Raw genomic sequence first — 26,958 nt, forward strand, 5'->3', positions numbered from 1 at the left:
CTCATGGACTGCACCAGATTTGCCAGTACCTGCTGTGAGATGTTACCCCACTCTTCCACCAAGGCATCTGCAAGTTCCCGGACATTTCTGGGGGGGAACAGCCCTAGCCCTCACCCTCCGATCCAACAGGTCCTAGACATGCTCAATGGGATTGAGATCTGCGCTCTTTGCTGGCCATGGCAGAACAATGACATTCCTGTCTTGCAGGAAATCACACACAGAACAAGCTGTATGGCTGGTGGCATTGTCATGCTGGAGGGTCATGTCATGATGAGCCTGCAGGAAGAGTACCACATGAGGGAGGAGGATGTCTTCTATGTAACGCACAGCGTTGAGATTGCAGGCAATGACAACAAGCTCAGTCCGATGATGCTGTGACACACCGCCCCAGACCGTCCACCTCGATCCCGTTCCAGAGTACAAGCCTCGGTGTAACGCTCATTCCTTCGACGATAAACACGAATCCGACCATAACCCCTGGTGAGACAAAATCGCGACTCATCAGTGAAGAGCACTTTTTGCCAGACCTGTCTGGTCCAGCAACGGTAGGTTTGTGCCCATAGGCGACGTAGTTGCCGGTGATGTCTGGTGAGGACCTGCCTTTACAACAGGCCTACAAGCGCTTAGTTCAGCCTCTCTCAGCCTATTGCAAACATTCAGCACTAAATGGAGGGATTGTGCGTTCCTGGAGTAACTCGGGCAGTTGTTGCCATCCTGTACCTGTCCCGCAGGTGTGATGTTCGCATGTACCGATCCTGTGCAGGTGTCGTTACATGTGATCTGCCACTGCAAGGACGATCAGCTGTCTGTCCTGTCTCCCTGTAGCGCTGTCTTACGCGTCTCACAGTACGGACATCGCAATTTATTGCCCTGGCCCCATCTGCAGTCTTCATGCCTCCTTGCAGCATGCCTAAGGCACATTTACGCAGATGAGCAGGGACCCTGGGCATCTTTCTTTTGAGTCAGTAAGTAGAAAGGCCTCTTCAGTGTACTAAGAAGTTATTTGGATTTTTATTAATTATCTTTGAAAGACAAAAGTGAAAAAGTGACGTTTCTTTTTTTGCTGAGATGTATATATATATATATATACAGATATATATAGATATCTATATATACACACACACACACACCAAAGCCAGCTTCCCAGACAGCTACAAACAGAAGACTACGTACATTGGTACTCAAGGTACAAAGACAGCAGTCTATGATACCGGCTAGTTTCACCATTCAAGACTTTTGCACCAAAACATGGGATATTTATGAATTTGTAAGAGGTTCCTTAGGTTCTCAAACTATTGGTACTTTGAAAACACTAAAGTCAACAGGAAAAACGCACTGTGGTGGATGCATTGTAAGACTTGATCCTGACAAAATCATTTTGAGTAAGTTGTTACATAAAGCTTAAAAATCCTTAATCCTGTCTCCTCCCCTTCATCTACACTGATTGAAGTGGATTTAACAAGTGACATCAATAAGGGATCGTAGCTTTCACCTGGTCTGTCTGTCATGGAAAGAGCAGCTAAATGTTTTGTACACTTAGTGTACACCTAGTATCACATGCCAAACAACTTTAGAGAAGATTAAAATGCCCAGTGCAGTAAAACATGTGATTTTCCAGTGTTTTATATACGTTTCCACACCATGTATTTGGAATAATACTTTGAAATCGTGAAAATGATAATGCCCTTTTCATGTAAGAGCTGTTTGAAAAGACTTCCTGAAATGTCATCCTGTTTTGGGGGGTTGGAGCTTAAGCCTTTCCATTGTGACATCACCATGCGGTAAATTAGTTAATTGACCAATAATGAGTTCCAAACCTCTCTACCAATAACAGCTAGTTCAGTTTTTCCCTCCCCACTCAGACCACTCCCAGACAGTCCTAGCAAGTCTTCGCTAAGAAGCTATTTTATTATTTTTGACCATTTTAATTGAAAACAATCACAATAAGGTACTTAATTATTATCCAGAAATTATTTGATAGAGATTGGCTTAAAACAGGTTTTAAAACAGGATTCCTAGGACCTTTTCTGAGATGCTTTATGGATACAGGCCCTCCGCTAATAGCCCAGCGCCACTCCATTCAGAGTATGTTCAGCATAGCCACATAGGCAGTGATATCGACTGAAATGAAAACCAAAATCAAACTTCAAAAAAATTTAAGATTTTATAAAACTTCCATTTCAAAAACAAAGACCTGGATACATTTCTACTTTTCAAATGAACATGTCTTACTACAAAGAACAAAAAAACACAGTAAGGAAAAACAAAAAACAACTATCATAATCAACTCCCTTTGGTAAAAACTGTCTTGCATTTTTATTTTTCATATACGTACTAACTTCAGCCACCTCTCACTATAGTCCACAGTAAGCTTAGAAAGTATTACTAGCACAACAACGCAGTTCTTAGTCATAAAAAAGGTCTGACACTATGTACAGTTTTATTTACAGTGTGTGGATAGTCCATCCATAATGATCTCGGTTTATGTGTACAAGCTGGTGTATTGGCGTAGTAGGGCGATGCCAGCAACTTCAAAAGGTTGAATATCAGGGCGGCCAGGATTAGTTGTGTTTATATACTTATAATAAATATATACACACACACACAATACATTTCATAATCTGACATTCACAAGCTATACAATTTTACAGTCAGACACAGCAGAGTTGTGTGGCTAATCTACGTGTCTTTTTACATTAAACACAACAGTGCTTTTCACTTCTCACTTCCCCCACAACGCTGCTTGTGACTCAGGCCTCGTTCTCTTAATGCACCCTTTAGTTTGAAAAGGAAAGGTGACCAATAAGAAACATCTTGTTCTCGTTTTGAAGTGATGTGGTTATTATGATTTGTCCCCAACACGGGGACGTGGCTGTGCCAGATCGTTTCAACTACAGTCCGCTTTGAGCTCCATGCACCCTTGAAGCAGTGGCAACTCAAACTCAACCCCATCCAATTCCTAGTTAAGTGCACTTATCCCCCAAAACTATTTCCCACGGATACCGCAGTTAAACCGTCACAAGTAATCTTTGACAACAGAATCCTTATTCTGATGGCTTCATATATTACTATGTCTGTCAATAACAAACAACCAAACCCCAGTCTACTGACTGAGCGCAAGTGAGGCTGTTAGCTAGCAGGCACCTCTAGGGAGCACACAGGGCAAGTCCCAAAAGCCTTTTATTAAAGCCCCGAAGACCATGATTTGCGATGTGGTTTGGTCTGCTGGTAAGAGCTCAGGTCAGTGACTGTGGCTAGATTTCAACCAACAGAACAACTCCCTACGTTTTGGCACCGAAGGCCCTGCAAAAGTGTGCACAGCTAAAAACGCTGGTTAAAAACAGTGATCCAGTCGCCCCCGGTAAAACCTAGTTTTGTGTTGTGCTCCCATATCAACCTTAGAAAGTTGTTGATATGCCCTCTCCTCCTCACCCATTCCTGACCCATCCTAGTATATAATCCCAAACTCCCCTTCCATTCCTGGTGGGTTATGGTGCTTTGAAGGGTGAGCCGTATTTGACACGGTACTTGTTGATGTTCATGAAGTGGAGGATCTCCAGCTCGCGGGTGGTGGTGCACGGCACCAGGCCGTCACGCCCCTCTCCCATCAGCCACTTGTTGGTCTCAGCGGCCATATCGCGAGTGACATGCTCCTTCACCCAGAAGTCGACCCAGGCCTGGAAGCGCTTGTGCAACCGAGTGCTCACTCTCTCGTGTGACTGCAGGTGGAAAGGAGGGAGGGACACAATGGTCATGATACTGTGTTAAAAAAACAGAACTCTCAACACAGCAAATATAGGTTTCTATGGTATCGCTCACACAATTGGTGGTCCTTTAGAGCAGCGGTTCCCAAACTGAGGCACGCGAGGGATCGGCGGAGGGGGCACTTGGGTCCCACCCCAAAAAGGAACTCAGTCCGGCTTTCAACGTACTCTTGAAAGTTGTAATAGTAGAATGCACAAGGTGCAATTTCGAAAATGGGTAGTGCATCAGTTTCCCTTGTCATGTCAGTCATTGCATAGCGTATGTCACGTTCACAAACTAGTCGGAACTAGGCAACGCTGGCATTTCCAACTTGCTAACTGGTTGTAGTTATACGTGCCGCGTTCAATGAATCAGCAAGTCTGAAAAGCTTGAGTGTCCTAGTTCCGACTTGCATGTGAACGGGGCATAAGAGAGCTATTTATAACCTCTCAGAAATGTCCAGATTAACTAATCCATGTCAGCGAACGTTTTTTTTGCAATATATTTTGTTGTAATGTTTGAGTCACTCAAACACGAAAAGACATTAGATATGCAATTTTATAAATTTTTCCAAAACGAGATGTAGAACTTACAATTTTTCTCTGCAACATGTGACAAAATGTGTAGAATTGCTGGAAATAAGCTTTAAAGCTGAGAAACGTTCTCTCCACCAACAAGAGGGTTGTGAACAGTCAGAAATAGACGTGGCACGTGCAGGAGGGGGCGCGGAATGTTCCCCAATGCTTGAAGGGGAGCCCGAGTGAAAGTTTGGGAACCACTGATTTAGAGGATGGTTACTAATTTAACCGACTAGAATAACAAGTCACAAATAGGATCGTGCCCATTAAAAGGATGAGGCCACAAAGGGTAATATGTACAGCCCCACTACACGAAGACGGTAGTGGGAGAGGAATATGAGTAAATGGGAGGAGGTGAATACCTGGTGAGCTCGGAGCAAGGCAGTGCGTCGGTACATGTAGTCCTCAGACTTGAAGACATACACCATCTTGTAGGAGTTGAGCTTGAACATACATTCCATTTTAAGGTTCTCAGCATTCTCCATGGACTTTTTCTCTCCCTCGCTGGCCTCCTTCTCTAGCTGCTCCCTACCCCTTTGGTACTTACGTATCCGACGGAGGTTCCTGATTAGAAAAGGTTCCAGGTTAGGCTAGTCAAAGCTAACTCTTGAGGCATTTTGCACCACTTCTCCCTTGAAAAGGGAGAATAAAGAATTCATATTCAAATAGTGACACTAACCTGGGAAGGAAGACAGGTTTCTGAGCAAGGTGTTCCCGCAACTCTGGAGAGGTAGAGTCAGAATTCAGGTAGCGACCCACGTAATCTGACCAGCGCTAGAAAATACAAAACAACTCCACTCATTACACAGACCAGCTGCCAAATTAAAAGGTTAGCAGTGACAAAACATCTACCGTTTACAAAAAAACAACTTTCAACTAGATGTGTTCACAGATTGACAACAATCTTCGCCATTAGTCAAATACAGTAGAACAAAAAATACAGGTGCGCTAATTAAGTGGCGGAAAGCTGAGAGATGGCTGGGTTCACAGGGGAGAAAATAAAAGCATATATTTGTACTGTGCTGTCTATTACCTCTGTCTCCATGGGTTCATCGGAGTTCTCCTCCTCGGTGTCCAGAAGCTCCACTGTCAGTTGAACATGGCCTCTGTTCTTTAGAAACATAAGCTGTGACAAGAGCGAGGGAAGAAAGGCAAGAGAGGAGAGAGAGAAAGATAACGTTAGAGTTTTTATTTATACATGTGTGCGATAGTCAGAAACAGACATCACAGGACAAAAAACTATTTCCTGACAGTGGTCGATCTACCTTGAAGCAATTCTCATCGGACATGATCTGTTCCGCCTTGCGCTGGTAGCATCCCTCTGTGGAAGCTCTGGATGTCTGGGTGGGAAGGGGACCTCCGGTGGCCCCGTTGGTGCCCTCTGCTAAGTACAGGTCTGTCACCTGCACGCAGATCTCGTCACTCACTATGTGCTGGAGCTGCAGACACAGAAAAGAAGAAGAGCTGAGTGGAGAAAAGTGCACAAGGTCTGGACCAACAGAACCAACCTATAAAAAATGCTTAAACAAAAACTGAAAACAGGTTTAGAATAGGCTCATCAACCTGGAGGATCAAAAAGCTAGCTATGCTACTAGGAACTAGCCCAAACCTAGTGTAAAAGAAAAGCAGTACTGAGGGGCTACTGACCTGCCTGACAATGCTCTGGATGAGTTTGTCCATGGTGAAGGCGGTGTAGGCATGGATGGTGAACATCTCCCGGAGGGAGTCCTCGTACTGAGCCGGCTCCATGTTGCCATCCAGAAGGTTCCGCACCATCTCCAGGAAGGCAGAGTAGTAGTCCTCCACCTCTACATCCACTGTAGGTAGGGAAGAAAGACTATCAGAAACTGATCATGGCATTATGCATTTCAGTTCAACCAGTGCACAGATGACATTTAAATAGAGGACTGCATTCCCATGGGATGCCCGCAGGACCTGAGGATCCCGACAGATCGTTGTGGCGCGGTCAGCATTTTTCATGCTGCGGGTGGGAGTGGGCGGTCAGACAGACTTCTTTGGGATGAAAATATTTGTTGTCCTGCGGAGTTAGAAATGGTGGTCTTTCCGCTTTGTATGGGTTAGCCTAGGCCTACCCATTGTACTAAAAGCACGTCACAATATTCACAAACTTAGAATTCGCTACTTCAACTTCAGTAGCCTACCTCTGCTCTTCTAGATGGGCATGTGAGATCAAATGCGCCCAGTATACAGTACCAGTCAAAAGTTCGGACACCAACTCATTCTTAATTTTTACTATTTCCTACATTGTGGAATAATAGTGAAGACATCAACACTATGAAATAACATATACGGAATCCTGTAGTAACCAAAAAAAGTGTTAAAACAAATCAAAATAAATCACAATTTTATAAGTAGCCACCCTTTGCCTTGATGACAGCTTGCACACTTGGCATTATCTCAACCAGCTTCATGAGGGAGTCATTTGGAATGCTTTTCCAACAATCTTGAAGGAGTTTCCACATATGCTGAGCACTTGACTGCTTTCCTTCACTCTGCGGCCCAACTCATCCCAAACCATCTCAATTGGGTTGAGATCGGGGGATTGTGGAGGCCAGGTCATCTGATGCAGCACTCCGTCACTCTTAATTCTTGGTCAAATAGCCCTTACACAGCCTGGATGTGTGTTGGGTCATTGTCCTGTTGAAAAACAAATAAGTGGGACTAAGCTCAAACCAGATTGGATGGCGTATCGCTGCAGAATGCTGTGGTAGTCATGCTGGTTAAGTGTGCCTCGAATTAAAAAATAAATAAATAGCTGACACCAGCAAAGCACCCTCACACCTCCTCCTCCATGTTTCACAGGGAACCACACATACGGAGATCATCCATTCACCGACACCGAGTCTCACAAAGCCAAAAATCTCAAATTTGGACTCATCAGACCAAAGGACGGATTTCCACCAGTCTAATGTCCATTGCTCTTGTTTCTTGGTCCAATCAATTCTCCTCTTCTTATTGGTGTCCTTTAGTGGTTGTTTCTTTGCAGCAATTTGACCACATAGGCCTGATTCACGCTGTCTCCTCTGAACAGTTTATTTTGAGATTTGTCTGTTACTTGAACTCTGAAGCATTTATTTGGGCTGCCATTTTTAAGACTGGTAACTCTAATGAACTTCTCCTCTGCAGCAGAGGTAACTCTGTGTCTTCCTTTCCTGTGGCGGTCCTCATGAGCCAATTTCATCATAGCGCTTGATGGTTTTTGCAACTGCACTGGAAACTTTCCAGATTGACTGACCTTCACGTCTTAAAGTAATGGACTGTCATTTCTCCTTGCTTATTTGAGCTGTTCTTGCCATATTACTAGGGACTTGGTTTTTCTACCAAATAGGGCTATCTTCTGTATACCACCCCTACCTTGTCACAACACAACTGATTGGCTCAAACACATTAAGGAAAGAAATTCCACAAATTAACAAGGCACACCTGTTAATTGAAATTCATTACAGGTGACTACCTCATGAAGCTGGTTGAGAGAATGCCATGAGTGTGCAAAGCTGTCATCAAGGCAAAGGGTGGCTACTTTGAAGAACCTAAAATATATTTTGATTTGTTAACTTTTTGGGTTACTATATGATTCCATATGTGTTATTTCATAGTTTTGATGTCTTCACTATTATTCTACAATGTAGAAAATAGTAAAAATGCTGCCTGCCCGAACGCATAGTGCCAACTGTAAAGTTTGGTGGAGGAGGAACAATGGTCTGGGTCTATTTTTCATGGCTCGGACTAAGCCCCTTATTTCCAGTGAAAGGAAATCTTATTGATACAGCATTCAACGACATTCTAGACGATTCTGTGCTTCCAACTTTGTGGCAACAGTTTTGGGAAGGACAATTCCTGTTTCAGCATGACAATTCCCCATGTACAAAATGAGGTCCAGAAATGGTTTGTTGAGATCACTGTGGCAGAATTTGACTGGTCTGCAGAGCCCTGACCTCAACCCCAAATGAACACTTTTGGGATGAATTGGAACACCAACTGCGAGCTTAATTGTCCAACATCAGCGCCCGACCTCACTAATGCTCGTTGCTGAAAAGAAGCAAGTCCCCGCAGCAATGTTCCAACATCTAGTGGAAAGCCTTCCCAGAAGAGTGGAGGCTGTTATAGCAGCAAAGGGGGGACCAACTCCATATTACTGGCCATGATTTTGGAATGAAATGTTCAACGAGCAAGTGTCCCGAGTGGCGCAGCGGTCTAAGGCACTGCATCGCAGTGCTAGAAGCGGCACTACAGACCCTGATTCGCCGGGGTAGGCCATCATTGTAAATAAGAATTTGTTCTTATGACTTGCCTAATTAAATAAAGGTTAAATTCATTGTGGTGTATTTTTCTAAGGAACTGTACTTCCTAAATATGATTAAGGCCCTAGTTTACAACACTGCCTAGGAATAAATACTGATTAACCACATTTGCCTCAATCTGAAAATCGTCCCACTCCGAATGTAGGCTATAAAAATAGCTCAAGAGAAAGTCTCTCCAAACTACACCAGCATATTGGCCGATAAACCCAGTAATATCGATAGCTTAATATAATGGGCCACGCGAAAATGACATAGACCTAAAATAACATTGCAGGACTGCGGTTGGGTTGAGGACCAGTTCTTGCAGTAACAGGTGGGAGTCCGCTGGCAGGATGAAAAAAAACAAGTGCCAGGCAGACCTCTATACTTAAACACATCTTTCAATGCACAATCTGAATAGCAACTGATTTAATGTGGAAATTTTGCAGACAACAGCACATACTGTGTATGGCCAAGGGCTATGATTAGCCAATCTCTAGCTTGCTCAATGCTTCACAGAAGCCCCCCACTAACCCAGTGCGGACGCACTGTGTGTCTATGAGACTTACCAATCAAAGTGATGAAAATCAATGAGTTATTGAGTGTGAAAAGTCTGTGTGGAATTAACAGTTTTGTGCTATGAACTCACTGGGCTCTTTCAGTCTCAGCTGGATGGCAGGGTTGTCATTCTTGTCTCGCTTGAGGCCCAGCACCTCTCTCTCCCAGTCACGCTCCCGGATGTCCTCCTCAATCTGCCTCTCCGCCTGCCCGTAGATCCGCATCAGCCGCGAGCACAGTGTCTGGTGCAGCCGCAGGAAGATGTACCAGTTATTGTTGACGTAAAATAGATTGTAGGCCTCGGCGCAACTTCGCAGCTTCTGGGCACCCGTGTTGCAGAAGAGGAGCTTGGAGGACTTGTTGGGGCTTCCGCCTTGCGCGACGCCATTGTGCTTCTTGGCCACGGCCTCATCCAGCTCCATCTCCTCTTCCTCTTCTTCCTCCAAGTCCGAGAGCTCGCCTCGCTGTGCGAACAGCATGTCGGGGATCAAGTGGTGAATGATTTGTTTGATCTTGTACTTGTCCTCCTTCTGGATGCCCGTCTGCCGCTTGACGTGGTGGATGATGAGGGCGGCAGCGTCATCCAGGATCTGGCTGTCCTCGTAGGTCAAAGTCAGGTGGGGGCCGCTGGGCATTGCGGTGTTCTCTTCCGACGCCTGTTCCTGTCGCTACACCGCAACACAAAAGCACACACTTTTCACCTACTTGCTGTTGAATGAACAGCAACATAAAATTCCCACAATTTAAGATTCTGTCCATTTTAACTTATTGGAATTCAAGAAAACTCACCTCGTCGTAGATGCTCTCAATCTCATTGAGCAGTGTCTTGGATCGTAGCACCTTGGTGTCGTTCTGTTTGAAGTTGATACCTTGGTGGTCGAGAGACTTCAAGTAGTACTTCTCATTCTGCTCCCTCCAGATCTTGTTGAAGCCCCTCTGGGCTTCCCGCCACTCCTCCTCCTTGGTCTTTAACCTGAGGACAACATGGGAATGAGGACGGCTTGCAGGGGAAAACCTCAAGATGTGACTAAGTGAAAAGATTAATCGTTTTCAACTCAACACTTTGATGTAAGAACAGGCATATGAGCATGCATGAAAGAAGAACGTAGACACCCTGTAAACAAATATATAAAAATTGAATCGACAGTTTAGAGAAACTAGGAATAGTTCATCCAAATTACATGCGGAATAAACAATACTCCTTTCCTGGTACAGTTTGAGTTTTGGCTTGACACTCACCTCTTCAGCACAATGGGAACAGACACAGCGGGGTTCTTCTTGAGCCCATCGATGATGTCAGGGGCCTTGTCACCGTATATCCTCTGGATGGCCTTGCGATGGATGACTTCCGAGGAGCCTCCCAGCGTGTTGTCCAGGCGGAACTTGGCCTGCTCCTCGGCAGACATACGGGACAGTTTTCTTTGTACGGTCTCCAGCATGCGGATGGTGGCCAGGTTCGTCTCCAGCACCACGTCCAGCTGGAGGCAAATACAAATGAAAATAAGGGAGCGTTAGATGACAAGCACAACATGGGCAAGACAACATAATAGCATAGATCAGGGATGGGCAAACGGGAGCAATTTCAAAATTTGGTTGTGCTTCAGATAGTTAATTACACCATGTCAGCAAAAATGTTATAGATTGGTAAATTAGTCTAGCGGCCAGCTATCTAAACTTGTAGTGAATATGGTCGAATTACTGACAGGGGTAGGGCCCACTGGACATTAGTTATAATAAAAACTGCAAAAGTATACACCTCCACCCAATGGCAAAATTGCAGGAAATTTATTTTTTATTTTAGATGTCACGAGGGGGGCTGAAAATGTTTTGTTAGCAAGGGGGTTCCTCATGACACGAGTTCTGTTTTTTTGTGGTCCCCACCCCCATCAAAGTTGCCCATCCCTGGCATAGATGGATGTATTTGTCCATGAAACAGATCGAAACTGTTTTTATTAATTTGGTTTACAGTTTTGGGCTAACTCACCTCGAAGCGTTCATCCTCACATCTGTAGATGTGCTCCTCATACTGGGTCTTTTTGGAGCTCACAAAGGTGGAGTCTTCAGACCAGGAAGGGAAGGACACCCAGGTGTCATTGAGGACCTGGATGAAGCAAGGACACACTAAACATCTTGTGTACATACTTTACACATATAAAAAGGAGTAATTATTTCTGTGTACAGCTGACAGGTAGGTGTGCTTAATGGCTGGTGAAAAAGGTTCCCTTGAGGGCCTGTTAAATGGCTGTAGTTCTTTAGATTGCCTTCGAGGGGCAGTGTTGCACTTACCTCTTTGCACAGTGGCGTTCTCCCGGTGCACTTGGGCTGCGTGTAGCTCTTCGGCAGTGCTCTGTAGCTCGAGCCTAGTCTCTTGCAGGAAGCATAGTCGATCTCCATGGCAATGCCCTCCAAGGCACGCTCCTTGGGATAGCGCTCAGTGTGGGACATTTCCCGGTATCCTATGAAGTTCTTGAACCAATTGAACAGTTCGGGGAATTTCCTGTCAACGACAGTGGCCATTTTGGTTAAAAAATGTTTTTGCTTCAGCCACACTTAAAGCTTTACTGAATGGATCAAATGAATGCATAACCAGTCGAACATGTCAATGATGTGAAACAAGCCACGACCAATTTGGAGTGGATGAATCTAGAGTTAGTCGGTCACTGACTGATGAGTGTGGCAGTTTCCCAACTTCCGTACTCACCCCAGGAAAGGCAGCACCAGTTGCACCAGCTCAGTTCTGGAGATGACCTCTTGGTTGAAGATGACCAAACAACGCAGGAAGTTGTCATAGGCCTCTGCACTCCGCAAGGCCTTCCGCACCTGCAAAAAAATGTATAAACACCTGGATGAGACGTCAAGCAAAGACAGATTCAAAAAGTTAAAATAAAAAAAATTGCATGTTTCTCTTTAAGATGAACTATATCATACTGCACCTTCAATCTTTATGGGGGGTATGCCGCCTAGGGCGGCAGGTAGCCTAGTGGTTAGTGTTGGACTAGTAACTGAAAGGTTGCAAGATCGAATCCCCGAGATGACAAGGTAAAAATCTGTTGTTCTGCCCCTGAACAAGGTAGTTAACCCACTGTTCCTAGGCCGTCATTGAAAATAAGAATTTGTTCTTAACTGACTTGCCTAGTTAAATAAAGTTAAAATAAAAATAAATTAATTTAGTTCATTATAGCAGGAAATTATAAGCAACTTTTACTCGTTAATATTTAATTAAATAAGTTAAAAACATTGACCTATCAGGTTATTTAATTCCGTAGCTAATGAAACTAAATTGGGTAGAAAGCCAAGCTCAAACTCACCTTCTCAAAGAACAGAGATTCTGTGCCATCTCCATGTTTGCTGGCTTCTACCAGGGACGAGTCTTTTAAATTCAGTAACTTGGGCTTCTTCTTCAAGATAGCAAAGATGTGAACAAAAAAAGAGATTGAATTCTCAACTGTGATGTAAAAAATATCATATCAGTTTATATTGATGAATAATTCAACACAAGCTGTAAAATAGTAGAGCATGCTGGAAAGCAGTCAGAGTGTAATGCATTTTCATATCTACAGTGTGCTGATAAAGGGGTGAGTACCTTGACAGGGGGTGTGGCAACCGTCCCAGAGAGCATGCGGATCTGGCAACCGTTCTGATTGGGCCTCTCTTTGTTGTTGAGCTGCAGCTTCTTCGCTGTGCCACCGTGGTCATTCCGCACAGACTCCGCCTTTTCCGCTGTCGTCTTGCTTAACAGCTAGGGAGGAGAAGGGACAAGACATTGGCAGATAACACAGCGGTAGTTGCATACTCATTTGAAAACCTGCTATCGAAAAGTTACGTCAACCACTGAATATTTTGTCTGATATGGACTTTTAGGGACAAATACTTCTGAATACAAATTAATACTTTGAACAGACTTTATAGGCATACACTGAGTATACCAAACATTTGATATCACCTTCCTAATATTGAGTTGAACCCCCCTCCCCCTTTTGCCCTCAGAACAGCCTCAATTCATTGGGGGCAAGGACTCTACAAGGTGTCGAAAGCATTCCACAGAGATGCTGGCCCATGTTGACACCAATGCCTCCCACAGTTGTGTAAAGTTGGCTGGATGTCCTTTGGGTGGTGGACCTTTCTTGATACACACGGGAAACTGTTGAGTGTTAAAAACCCAAGAGCATTGCAGTTCTTGACACAAACCGGTTTGCCCTGCACCTACTACCATAACCCCTTCAAAAGGCACTTAAATATTTAGCCTTGTCTATTCACCCTGAATGGCACACGTACACAATCCATGTCTCAAGGCTAAACATCCTTCTTTAACCTGTCTCCTGCACTTCAACTACACTGATTGAAGTGGATTTAAGAAGTGAAAATAAGAGATCATAGCTTTCACCTGGTCAGTCTATGTCATGGAAAGAGCCGGTGTTGTTAATGTTTTGTATACTCAGTTTAGATTCTCAGGGCACAGATAAATGCTTTGTGCTCTACTCACCACCGAGCTGTTGGCATCTGGTAGGAACTGGCCAAACTCAGAGAGAAGGTCCTCCTGGTTCTTGAAGAGCCGGGCCACCTGGGCATAGACCTCCTGCTCTGTCAGGGCTGGGGTGTAGTTCCCTCCTGCCTCCTTAGCATTCCGCTGCTCCTTCTAGAGTTGACAAAGAAAAACATTACTATTATGAATGCTCCAGTTGGACTATTATGTGATAAGTGGTCTAAGAGGAAAATGTGGTTTGGCTGCTGACCTGGTAGGTGTGCAGGATCTCCAGGAAGGCTTTGTAGATGTCCGGCTGACCCTGGAAACGGTTCTTGATCTTGTTGACGTAGTTGATGGCATGATTGAACTCCACAGGCTGGTTGTTCTGCAGCGGTGGGGCATTGGGCGTGCCACTGATCGGGGTGTGGGGCTGCAGGGTTGGGGATCGGGGGGAGGCATAGGCGGGGATGGACGGATTGGGCTGGCTGCTTGGCGTGAGGACTGGAGATTGCAGTGGCTGCTAGACAAAGACAAAACGAACATGTATATAAAAATCATGTTGGGGAAAAACTAACATAATTAACATTTTGGACTAGCGGACTGAGAAAACAGAGTGGTAAACATAATACAGGCAAATAATGTGTAATATTTATATTTTCACCCACTCACCTTGCTTATCTTGGTAGGGGTTGGCTGTGTGGGAGGGGGTGGTGCAGAGGTGGTGGTGGGGGCTGGCACCTGGGGCTGGTGCAGGGTGGGTGGTCCCGACAGGGGGATTTGTGAGATAGAGATGCCGTGAGGGGTGATGTGGTGGATCTGACCCGGCGTGGTCACATTGACCAGGTCGTTGGTCGCGACCTCGATCTTGTAGCCCGGTGGCAGGAAGGTGTTGAATCCCATAATGAGGTCGGGGTGGCCTTTGAAGAGCTGGGATACCCTGCTTATCACCCCTGGAGTGTCAATGCTGTGACGAAACAGAGAAACATATTTGCTTGAAAAGCAGTTAACTTTTGTCATGCTAGAGTAAGAGAGAGGCAAAACCTTAAATGTCAATAGTGAATGACCTCACCTTTGAGACTTAAACTCCTTCATGATGTCCAGGAAGTCATTGTAGACTTGAGGTTGGTTGCCAAACTGGAGTTTCACTTGGTCCAGGTAAGACAAAGCATCTTCCACCTGAGAGAGACAGAAAGATATCCATCACTCTAAGTCTGATCACTGTTCATCTGGGTCTTATTTGATTATATTTCAGAAAAATGTCTAAATTGCTCTCATTAGGCTAGCTTGGAAAACACCAGGAGGTCTCACCTTGAGCCTCTGGAATTGCTGCTGGCCCTGGGCTGAGGCAGGGGGGTGAGCGTGGCCCTGCATCACAGGGGGCCCGTGGGGCTGGACCGCTGGGCTGTGGTGGTGTACAGCTGGGCTAGGGGTGTGCCCATGACCACTCGAGTTATGTGGCACAGTGGGGACCTGTAGAGGGGACAGAGTCAAATACACTACCGGTCAAAAGTTTTAGAAAACATACTCATTAAAAGTATAAAAATAATAATAATAATAAAAATGTACTATTTTCTACATTGTAGAATAATAGTGAAGACATCAAAACATATGGATTCATGTGGTAACCCAAACAAGTATTAAACAAAACAAAATATATATCTTTAAAATATTTGTTTTATATTTAAAATAGCCACCAGTTGCCTTGACAGCTTTGCACACTTGGCATTCTCTCAACCAGCTTCACCTGGAATGCTTTTCCAACAGTGAAGGAGTTCCCACATTTGCTAAGCACTTGTTGGTTGCTTTTCGTTCACTCTGCGGTCCAACTCATCCCAAACCAACACAATTGGGTTTGTGGAGGCCAGGTCATCTGATGCAGCACTCCATCACTCTCCTTCTTGGTCAAATAGCCCTTACACAGCCTGGAGGTGTGTTTTGGGTCATTGTCCTGTTGAAAAACAAATGACAGTCCCTCTAAGAGCAAACCAGATGGGATGGCGTATCGCTGCAGAATGCTGTGGTAGCCATGCCGGCTAAGTGTGCCTTCAATTCAAAATAAATCACTGACAGTGTACCCAGCAAAGCACCCGCACACCATCACACCACCTCCTCCATGCTTTACGGTGGGAAATACACACGCAGAGATCATCCGTTAACTCACATTGCGTCTCACAAAGACACAGAGGTTGGAACAAAAAATCTCCAATTTGGACACCAAACCAAAGGACAAATTTCCACCGGTCTAATGTCCATTGCGCGTGTTTATTGGCCCAAGCAAGTCTCTTCTTATTGGCATCCTTTAGTAGGGGGTTCTTTGAAGCAATTCGATCATGAAGGCCTGATTCACGCAGCCTCCTCTGAACAGTTTATTTTGAGATTTGTCTGTTACTTGAACTGTGAAGCATTTGTTTGGGCTGCAATTTCTAAGGCTGGTAACTCTAATGAACTTCTCCTCTGCAGCAGAGGTAACTCTGGGTCTTCCGTTCTTCCGGTCCTCATGAGAGCCAGTTTCATCATAGCGCCTGATGGTTTTTGCGACTGCACTTGAAGAAACGTTCAAAGTTATTAAAATGTTCCGGATTGACTGACCTTCATGTCTTCAAGTCATGATGGACTGTCGTCTCTCTTTGCTTATTTGAGCTGTTCTTGCCATATGGAGAATGCCAAGAGTGTGCAAAGCTGTCATCAAGGCAAAGGGTGGCTATTTGAAGAATCTCAAATACAAAATATGTTTTGATTTGTTTCACACTTTTTTGGTTAGTACATGATTCCATATGTGTGATTTCATAATTTGTATGTCTTCAGTATTATTCTACAATGTAGAAAATAGTAAAAATAAAAAACCTTGAATGAATAGGGGTTCTAAAACTTTTGACCAGTATAAGGTATTTCTTTTTTGGCGAGGAAATTACTGATTGTTAGGTTGTTTTATGAATTCAGTTCTGGAATTGATTGATCAATTGTTAAATCATTCCAAAGTGTAAATAACAACAGAATATCACTATTAGGGAAGTTACTGCTCATCTATGAATAAAAATAGCAGCTAAATCTATTAAACCATTAACCTTGGTTGCGTGTGTAGCACCGCGTACCTGGTAGCCCTGTGGGACAGAATACTGAATGTTGCCTGCGGTAGGTTGCATGCTGTCGCCCACGGCCTCGTACACGGCAGGCGCCGGGGCCAGGACGCGGTGCTGGAAAGCCTCCGTGCTGCCGGTGAGGCGCCGCTGTTGGGACGCAAATACCGGTTCCTGTTCCTCCAAGCGCCGTTTCATGTTGAACTCATGCTCGAGGGGGCTGAAAGACCTGCGGACGAAACAACTTCAGCATGGCGTCCGGGTAGTCATGTATTTACCCGGCCGTTTTTTTTTGTCATACTCGCGCAAAAATGGTGATAACCTTTTCACTTAAATGGGGAGAAAGTGTACTTTCAGGTAGGAAGGTATACATTTAAAAAATGTAAGCCTAAACTTAACACAATCAGGTTTTATTTATTTCAAACATCCATGCTGGGAAGAAAGTATGAGCGTGCCAGTTGTCATTTGAATCTGAAGCTAAACATGGACATAAAAATACGACAGGCACGTTTTGATACAATGTTGGAATACTATGTAGACTGAAAACAACCTAGCAGCCAAGGCATGCTGCAGAACTATGAATTACTTATCGAAGCGACGCCACGGTACTGGGATGTATTCAGAACATTACGCCGATATACTTTGCAAAAACAGAAACCGTTTATTCCTAACGGAAAATGTTTTGCAATGAAAACGAGAGTTTCTACTGGACAAATTCAGGAAGGTTCGTCCCCATTACGTTCGCTTCTTATACGGTTTCCGTTCTAAGATGTAATGAATACACCCCTGGTTGAATGTGACTGGCTTGCTACCTTCCATTCATGATCTATCTACCGTGGTAGTGATTTATTTCCTGCAATTTCGCATGATGACAAAATAGTCAATATGAGATTTCTACTTGGTTAGTTTAACGAGAGGTTCCAATAAATATGTATTTTGATGTAATAAAATATCTAGCTAGTAGCTTGTTAACATTTCGGACAGGCTCCTTGTAAGTTACACAATGCTGCATTTGTTATGCTTAGAAATGGCAAGCTTGCTAGCAAAAGTTTAGTTAACGTTAGCTATATTGAATTAATATTCCAATACATCTGTGGCTAGCCTACACACGTAGGCTATGATGAATAGACCACTAGCTTAACTATATGACCGGGTCCATGTTTTTGGTTGGTGCCACCTACCTAGACAACCTCGGCTGGCCGACTCGCTAACATGTAGTTAACTTAGCAAGCGTCTTCGATCAGGTAGGTAGGTAACTAACTGCCCACAAACTAACGTCACAAGCTAGTTAGTTAACCATTTATGTTGTGTTCTTGATCGTAGCCACATGCCCAGCTTGCAAACAAACCACCAGCGTTTCCCAAATAAAGGCATTGCGAGTTAAGTATAAAGAGAACGGCTCATATGCAAGAGTATTGGCCACAATAATAGCTTCGGCCTTATTTTCAAGTTGAAAGTAATGGCCAGTCCCCTTTACCCTCCCCCTCTGCTTTGCGGCCTGTCACCATTTCAGAACACCGACCGCGAGTAGCCGAGTTACAAGACGAAGCGATCCAGTGCCCGCCTTTGGATAACGACTCAACTATTAAGTGCTTTAGAGAACATACTAACGTTAACTAGTTAGTGTTTTCAAATGCCATAGCTAAAACCACCACAACAAAAGATGAGACATTAACGGTGCCTTTTAAAAATTCGCAAACTACCAATTTTTGTCCATTGCAAAGGTAGGTGTATTAGTTAGCTAAGCTGTCTTGCTAGCATACAACATAAACAACACATTGATAATCGATTCGAGTGGAGCACGGCAGACTATCTACAGTAAATTAGCGTTGCACAATATTCACATGCTAGCCAATTTACCACATTTTTCCCTCAAATCTTTGCTAAAGAGTACTTCAGCAGTGACTGAAAGTCCAGTTCCACGCGCCCGTTTCCCTTTAGTGCTAGCTATATCAAAGTTGTATCGGGAAATAGCTAATTCAAACGAAACAATGATTGTTTTCTCAATTCTTGACAAATTAAATGAACTCACCCCCTGCCCTGGTAACACTGACTTGAACAGGCACGTTAAAGTTGCAGTCAATTCGTGGGTATAAACTTAAACCTTTGAAAGCCGAAAAGACTAACAGGAGCATGCATATACTTTTGTAAATAAAATAATTTAAACAGCTATAAGTATTTTAACAATCACCGCCCAGGACCGCAATAGGAAAATTATCCTCGAGAGAAAACCTCGGCTCGGTTCTTAAACAAGAGGCGTGGCCACGATTGTGTATTTCTCTTTCCCACCCACTGAACAATGTTATTGGTCGGCACTCGAAAGAAGCGGCAAAGTGGGATGGTATTGTAGTTATTATTGGCAGTTTGAGAAGTCCCTCAAATATTAACTGGAAAGGGGTTGTACTTTCACCCGCAACCCTCGCGCACACAACATTCGAAAATTAGACTGAACAAAATGCTCGCGAAATAATCCGAATGTTTGTAAACAAAGCCGTTCTGGTAGTTCCGGGATGCGAGCGTCGGAAAGCTGCACTCGAGAACGCAAATAAAACCATATGCAGATCACCGCCGTAATAACTAGACTAATGTATATACTCAGTTTAACATTTCTATGAAATCATCAACACTATTCTTGTTATCAAGCCTCCATTATTTTAGGTTGTTAGCTAGCTTGCTTCGTTAATGGAGGAAATGCTAACTACAAAACTACAAACATTGCCTTGGTTGCAGCTGACCTTACTGTATGCTAGCCAGAGCCATATATTTGTATGTCATTTTTTTTGGGGGGGGGGGGTGTATTGCCAGCTAACTCCAATTGCAATGCTGGATAGATCGCTAATCTTTTCCATTTATGAAAACAGCGCCTTAATTGACTTTATTTAATCTTCACCCACTAGCATTGTGCAGAATGAATGTATGCAAAGGCAGTAGCTAGCCCATCTGTAGCTCCCAACTACCTAGTTGGCTGAAAAGGGAGAAAGATTGAACTCCGCTATCTTGTTTGAACACTAAATGACCGACCACAAGCTGCCTGCCAGTGGGTGCGCTAGCTGGTTAGCTAAATATTCCTGCCTCAGGTATTGCATTGTCTCTTGTCAGCACGCATGGATGAATGCAGATGTCCGTCATGTCACGTTAACAAAGAAAACCCTCGTTTTCAATTAATAAGCTGGTTTGGTATCTACAACAGTACACACATATTTCCTTACCCAATGCCGATGGTTCCATAGCCTGCCATACGTGAGTTGCTGAGCTGGGTTATGAGAAATCTATGTCTGGCATAAGCTACCGCCTACATGTCGACATGTAACGTTAATCATTGCAATTTGAGCTAATGTTATACACAAATAACTGTTTAAAATACATGATTGTTTGACTGTGATATCCTTCATCTTATGAGTGCAGGGCCATAACCAGGGTTGGAGTTTTAGTGAAGTTGAAGGATATCTCAAAGTTGAGATATTGTTTTTTAATTGTATATAAATGCAGTATGATTTGGAGAACAGCAAAAATGACCCCAGCTATGATGATCCTTGGCTGCTGTAGGTCCATTCACCTGTTGATCTACAAACACTGCATATTAGCTATACAACTGTAATGTTATACCCCTGAAATATGAAAAATTATTCACATTGACATTGTCATTAATGACAAAATCTCCCCCTTCATCCCACTTCCCTGTAACATGGCAGAAACTCGCACTTGAGCCTTTTACTCTCGGTTTTAGTCCAACAGCTGTATAAACTATGGTACAATGATTCCCTACACTATTCAGTGCATCTTTTCTCACCAAGAGAAATTTCAATTTTTTGCAACCAGGAATATACAGTGATTTCTACATTGGCCACTTGACCCTATTTTCACTAGATAAACACAGCCACAAAGTCATCTTCTCTGGTATTATGGCAGCCTGCAAACAAAGGTTAAAGGTGTATGCTGCCACATACTATACAGGTACGAGAAAGTGGAGAAAAAAAATACAATACAAAATTAAATCCTAAAACCAATCTAACTACTTCAGTCATAGTCCAAATCACATCCCTACAGGATGGAACATTCATCAACAGGATTCCTTGTAATGCCATAAAAACGCTAAGCCGCACTCACAACACTGCCTATTTTCTCAGATTTCCAATACGTTTGTACCTTTTTAACATGCAACGTGTCAGGATCCTGTTGGCGAGTAACATTTACTCGTTTCTCTAATCCAAATACTATGGTTTCTTAAACTTTACTGCCGCCTTCCACTCTTCTCGCCACCTCTGTCTCCTTCACCCGAACAGGGCACTTCCTGCATTCGGGCGCATGCTCGCCACCACAATTGCAGCATTTTGCCTCAAATTGCTTATGATACTCCTCCCCTCTACATACACTTCACACATTTACATTCATCACACTGCATGGGTTTGAGCACAAAGGCTCTTACAGGTTAGCTCGCATAGCCTAAATATATAGTACCAGTCAAAAGTTGACACCTACTCATTCAAGGGTTTTTCTTAATTTTGTACGATTTCCTACATTGTAGAACAATAGTGAATACAAAACTATGAAATAACACATATGGAATCATTTAGTAACTTTTTTTTTTTTTTAACAAATCAAAATATTTTATATTTGAAATTCTTCAAAGTAGCCACACTTTACCTTGATGACAGCTTTGCACACTTGGCATTCTCTCAACCAGCTTCATCTGGAATGCTTTTCCAACAGTGTTGAAGGAGTTTCCACATATGTTGAGCACTTGTTGGCTGCTTTTCCTTCACTCTGCGGTCCAACTCATCCCAAACCATCTCAATTGGGTTGTCGGGGGATTGTGGAGGCCAGGTCATCTCTCTCTCACTCTCCTTTTTGGTCAAATAGCCCTTACACAGCCTGGAGGTGTGTTGGGTCATTGTCCTGTTGAAAAACAAATGATAGTCCCTCTAAGCTCAAACCAGATTGGATGGCGTATCGCTGCAGAATGCTGTGGTAGCCATGCTGGTTAAGTGTGTCTGGAATTCTAAATAAATCACTGACAGTGTGACCAGCAAAGCACCATCACACCTACTCCTTCATGCTTCACGGTGTGAACCACACCTGCAGAGATCATCCGTTCACCTACTCTGCGTCTCACAAAGACACGGCGGTTGGAACCAAAAATCTAAAATTTGAACTCATCAGACTAAAGGACAGATTTCTTGCTTGTGTTTCTTAGCCCAAGCAAGTCGTCTTCTTATTGGTGTCCTTTAGTAGTGGTTTCTTTGCAGCAATTCGATCATGAAGGCCTGATTCACGCAGCTTCCTCTGAACAGTTGATGTTGAGATGTGTCTGTTACTAGAACTCTGAAGCATTTATTAGATCTGCAATTTTTGAGGCTGGTAACTCAAACTTATCCCCTGCAGCAGAGGTAACTCTGGGTCTTCCTTTCCTGTGGCAGTCCTCATGAGAGCCAGTTTCATCATAGCGCTTGATGGTTTTTGCGACTGCACTTGAAGAAACGTTCAGTTCTTGAAATTTTCCGGATTGACTGACCTTCATGTCTTCAAGTAATGGTGGACTGTCATTTCTCTTTGCTTATTTGAACTGTTCTTGCCATAATATGGACTTGGTCTTTTACCAAACCTTACCTTGTCACAACACAACTGATTGGCTCAAACTCACTGAGGAAAGAAATTCCACAAATTAACTTAAGGCACACCTGTTAATTGAAATGCATTTCAGGTGACTACCTCATGAAGCTGGCTGAGAGAATGCCAAGAGTGTGCAAAGCTGTCATCAATGCAAAGGGTGGCTATTTGAAGAATCTCAAATATAAAATATATATGAGCCCTGATGAGGAATAACTTTTTATATTGATACCATCTGGATCACGTGATAGTCTTCACTGCTCAATGGGGATGTACAATATTATGTTTCAAATTCTCGCTGGAGTTTCTAGCCACAATATCTAATTTGGCTAAAAACTTCAGCGAGATTTTGAAACTTAATATTGTACATCCCCATTGAGCAGTGAAGACTATCACGTGACATCCAGATGGTACCAATATTACAAGTTATTCCTCATCAGGGCTCATCAGGACGACTGACTGAACCGAATCCGTTAGTCTCCACTCAACTCTTGCTGCACGGAAAACATAATCAATTTAGTCACCAGGCATGTCTGTATAGCCTCTTTCAAAGTAGTGAGGAGGATCCTTCATGTCGGGGGAAGTAATTTAGCCATTGGCGATCTGTAGAGTTTTCTTCTGTCAATTAACTTGAAATTCTAGCATTACACATTATACTAATTATGTCCGATTTAATCAACAAATACGATAGCCAGTTTAAAAAAGGTTAAGGGTACAAGACTGTGTAAATAGCTGGCTGTGTTGGCAGAAATCACTACATATCCCATCGAGCCAAGCGGGGAGAGAGTGCCCATTGTTACTGTTCCAAGACCAGTCAGAAGCAGTGCTTGACGGGCAGGGGAGTACTGGTGTTGTGCCGAAAAGCCCCCCCCCTTTGCATAAACGCGCACACACACAATTCTTCATTGCTGCGACTTGCTTGCTAGTTAACATTTCTGATCACGTTAGGCTGCGTTTCATTTTATTTTTTTTATGTCGGTTTGATCATGGGGGAGGCACTAGTAATGTCTGCAGTTTTCAGGTTTGTCTATTTGTTTCAAATGTATTAGTCTATAAATAAATCTCTTTGACAAAATTCGTCATCTCTCCCATGTCTTATTCGACTAGTAGTTCTGTAATGTTTATTGCTTGCCTACATTTTACTCCCTCCTATGTTTAATATAACACACATACATTAATAATTAATTTTGGTTGCCTATCCTGAAGTGAAGTTTGTGCTATAGAAAGCATTTGATTCTGATGTGTGCCACAGAAAGTATTTGACTCTAGCCACAAAATGTAAAAAAAAAAAAAAGAGGGGGGAGATTTCGGCAAGGCCATTTTCTTGCCTGACGAAATTCTTCCCCCTTCTATCTTGGGACTGCAAGGCCTGGCACACTTCAGAATAATTTTGGTAGCTCATGTTGACCAGTAGTGTGTGCCACGGGAAGTATTTGACTCCAGCCACAAAATTAAGGAAATTAGAAGGGGGGAGGGCGACAACGATTTCAGCAGGCAAGAAAATGGCCTTGCCAAAATCACCCCTCACCCTCAATTTACTTAATTTTCTGGCAGGGAGTAGCTTTTCGGCCCAACACCGGGACCTAAAATGTTCTATTGCTTGAGCTCCTGTTCCTCTTATAGAATATTAGCTCAAAAGTATTGTGGCGCTCCTGCACCTAAATATCAACCGTAAACAACATGAGTACCGGCCCCGATTTCAGTCCAAGTCAGAAGCGTCCAGCAAACCCAATGCCAATGACGCAGGTGGATCTCTAAACTGAATTTGGATGCGCGTAAAGTAGTGCAATGATATCCTTCGCGACCTCATTTTATGAATTTGCAAAGTAATCTCGAGACAACTACAATAACGTGATTTTTCTCAATGTTGCCGGCATGTCATTTATACTACTTATCAGTACACTCGTAACAACTGAAGCATTACAAAACTTCTATTCGATCAAATAAACATCACGTAGGGGAAAAAATTTGGTTGACCAAATTTAACACTCATTGACCTCCATACAAAAACTCCTTGATTTGTGGGCGAAACAACGTCACCTGCTGGAGGGAAACAGATTTTCCACCGAGTTGTCTCGCGCATTACTGGGCATATGCAGGCTGTCAAAGGCACTCCGACAAAGTTGTTTCTGACAAATGAAAACGTGTCAGTTTGGCACTTTTACGAGGTCGGAGTAATAACATATTCAACAAGACATTGGCCTGACATTAATTAATATATTGGCTCAAATCTAGGTAATGCCTTTAGATTTCGATAAACTTAATTTTGGAATAATATTTCACTCCTCAAACCCTGGCCTGTTTCGCTAGCGTTCCCAGAAGTCTCGCGATGTTCCGCGTCTGGGTTTAGAAACTGTGGTGGAACTTCCAAAATAAACCATCGCCCACGGGAGGCGGAGCTGAAGCACAGCCAGGGATTCCTCCCTCCTCCACCCGAGGAGTTACAGCAGCGATTGTATGACAACCGTGCCAGTGTACAGATTACTAGACATTGACCAGTACGCACATTTTAATTCGTTCTGAATCGGGTTTTGGCATGCTTCTGCTGAATACAGTCAACTGGATTCGCCTATGTGACTTATTCAGACTCGGAAATAGAAGCACAGCTAACAACGTCGACCGACGTAGGCACCAGATCTATAATGTTGTCACACACATAAAAAGCCATATGGTTATTGCTAGAGCGGAAACATTTTAAGCATGTAGCCAACATTAAGCTAACCAGCTAGGACAGAGCAAGGACATTTCAAGTTTTATAGGATTGATGGCAGACAAGTCTCGGTCTCCCTCGATATAGCTAGCAGATTGTAACTGGAGCTTCACACAGCCCTGCAAAATCCCAAATGCTAGCTGGTTCGATATGGCCCCTCTTACTTTTTCTACCGAAAATGATCAGGGACGATTGTGAAATGCTGCGTTCTAAAGCAAAACGGGAAACATAGAAAACTATATTATTTCCTCGGTTGCAGCAGCTTTGTTGTGCGTAGATTTGGCACTCGCAGTGAGGACAATGGTTGAAACCTGATATACAAGACAATTTAGATGATTTCGTTTGAAACATGCAAGTCAGTTGCCCTCAATGGCAAAGTCAAATAGGAACTATGAAACATTTTGTAAGCGTCATTACAATTGAAGTTATAGGCAAATCCGTGTCAAAAGCAGTTGTAAATGTAAAGTAAATGCCTCCGTTTGAGCGTCTTGATTACATTCTTTGTTTACTTTGATACTCGGAGTAAAATGTCCTATTCACCACAATAACTCCCTCCCCCTGCCGATCCATTTGCAAACTGTAGCCTATACATCGAGGTCTGCAAGATACTACATAGTATTTTTACTTCTCGGGAAGTGTAAACAATTTCTATATAACCTAATTTACATTTAATTCGTGTTCTTTCAGCAACAGAAACGCATACTAGGGGGAAATTTGGCTTGCAACCATGTCCTTATTTTGGTCGTTCCTTTGACATTATCGCGTAAACACCAATACATTTGCAAGAACAAGATTCATAGCCTATATGCCCTTAACCTTCCCAATCCTTATGAACGTCATATGTTTCGAAATATGAAAGCAGCAACATTTATGTTTGCTTTACCAGCTGTTACATACCTAGGAAAAATGATCTTCTCACTCCGGATTCGTGTTTGTAACAAAATAGTTGGAAACGCCCCCCCCCTCCTCTTGCATTGGCGTACACTTCTTCTTACGTCATTTGAGTTTAAATATTACCCGCCAAACTGTTACCTATAGGCCTACTTTTTAATGCCGGTCTAGTCTAAGAAATGTAATAGTTTGAAACAAATAAGGATTTGGTATGAACTTTGATTCATAAAAAAAATTTTTTTTTTAGATATGTTATTGTCAGTAGATTCTATCCAGATGTATAAGCTATGGCAGAAGACTGTCACCTGGTGACAGCAAAAGAGGAAGACCTTGACTGTTGAAATGTTACCAATCTTTATTAAATAATAGCTTTTGGGAGCAACTAATGTGAGCAGAAATTTCTTTAATTCATCTTATACCATAGAATAAAAAATGGTACATAATGTAATAATAAATATATATTCTCAATTAGGCTACCCTCCCTTCACTTTCAGGTGGATGCCACCAGGTTTCCTCCAAATTAAGAGCATCTTGATTCAAGCAAGCCTAAAGTATAACCATGGAGTCAAGACATGAGGCATGACACTTAAAGAAAAACCTCTGCTACTTTTAACTTCTGTGATATCTTTGATATCTTAAATGCATGCAGACTACTGAGAAGTGACACTTGGCCATATGCTACTGCTGTGTTGGAGCAAACTAAACCTGTGAGTTGAGTCTGTGCAGTAAATGCAATTGTATTCACATTTGTCCAACAATACTAAAGAAAATTGAAGTATGAGGTAAGGATAGTATGAAGGCTCATTAGGGGTGACAACTTCCCTGTGGTGATAATATTAGGGCATCCTACCATTGATGTCCAAACCACTACTACTGGACACTAAAACTAAAAAAGGTCAACAGCAGATAACTCAAAGTTTTAAAAAGAGCAAGTAACAGTTATCACAGGGGAGATGGAATACTAAATTGGAGTTGAAAAGATCTTAGCTCCCCCTTCAGGAATTTATGGAGCTTTTGGCCGCCTCAG

The 26,958-nt window shown here is 43.1% G+C and overlaps 1 protein-coding gene across 5 annotated transcripts; it reads right to left on the bottom strand.

Moving 5' to 3' along the window:
• Positions 1-1,877: 1,877 nt before the first annotated feature.
• sin3aa (SIN3 transcription regulator family member Aa) lies at positions 1,878-25,998 on the bottom strand. 5 transcript variants are annotated; one of them, XM_055934906.1, is made up of 21 exons: positions 25,938-25,998; positions 16,739-16,952; positions 14,955-15,116; positions 14,716-14,822; positions 14,316-14,610; positions 13,915-14,166; positions 13,665-13,817; positions 12,765-12,920; positions 12,490-12,579; positions 11,883-12,001; positions 11,468-11,678; positions 11,166-11,282; positions 10,421-10,659; positions 9,971-10,154; positions 9,273-9,849; positions 5,970-6,139; positions 5,588-5,761; positions 5,356-5,448; positions 5,002-5,096; positions 4,685-4,886; positions 1,878-3,719 (listed from the first exon to the last, which is right to left on the bottom strand). In XM_055934906.1, exons 2-21 carry the CDS (start codon positions 16,919-16,921, stop codon positions 3,489-3,491), a joined length of 3,810 nt encoding a protein of 1,269 aa, XP_055790881.1. In that variant the 5' UTR covers positions 16,922-16,952; positions 25,938-25,998; the 3' UTR covers positions 1,878-3,488. The 5 variants fall into 5 exon arrangements, with proteins under 5 accessions (XP_055790881.1, XP_055790879.1, XP_055790878.1 ...); XM_055934904.1 differs by lacking the exon at positions 25,938-25,998 and adding an exon at positions 19,933-19,995 and having other exon boundaries at positions 12,490-12,576; XM_055934903.1 differs by lacking the exon at positions 25,938-25,998 and adding an exon at positions 19,933-19,994 and having other exon boundaries at positions 13,915-14,163.
• Positions 25,999-26,958: the final 960 nt, after the last annotated feature.

Source organism: Salvelinus fontinalis, chromosome 9, assembly GCF_029448725.1.
Source record: "Salvelinus fontinalis isolate EN_2023a chromosome 9, ASM2944872v1, whole genome shotgun sequence".
NCBI classification, from domain to species: Eukaryota; Metazoa; Chordata; class Actinopteri; order Salmoniformes; family Salmonidae; genus Salvelinus; species Salvelinus fontinalis.

Bases quoted from the DNA above. Each gene is read 5' to 3' on its own strand.
- sin3aa (XM_055934902.1), bottom strand. From the start codon at position 19,961: ATGGCAGGCTATGGAACCATCGGCATTGG. The intron at 12,002-12,489 runs GTGAGTTTGAGC...ATTTTTTTGCAG, and splicing joins AATCTCTGTTCTTTGAGAAG to GTGCGGAAGGCCTTGCGGAG. The intron at 6,140-9,272 runs GTGAGTTCATAG...CCCTACCTACAG, and splicing joins GCTGAGACTGAAAGAGCCCA to TGGATGTAGAGGTGGAGGAC.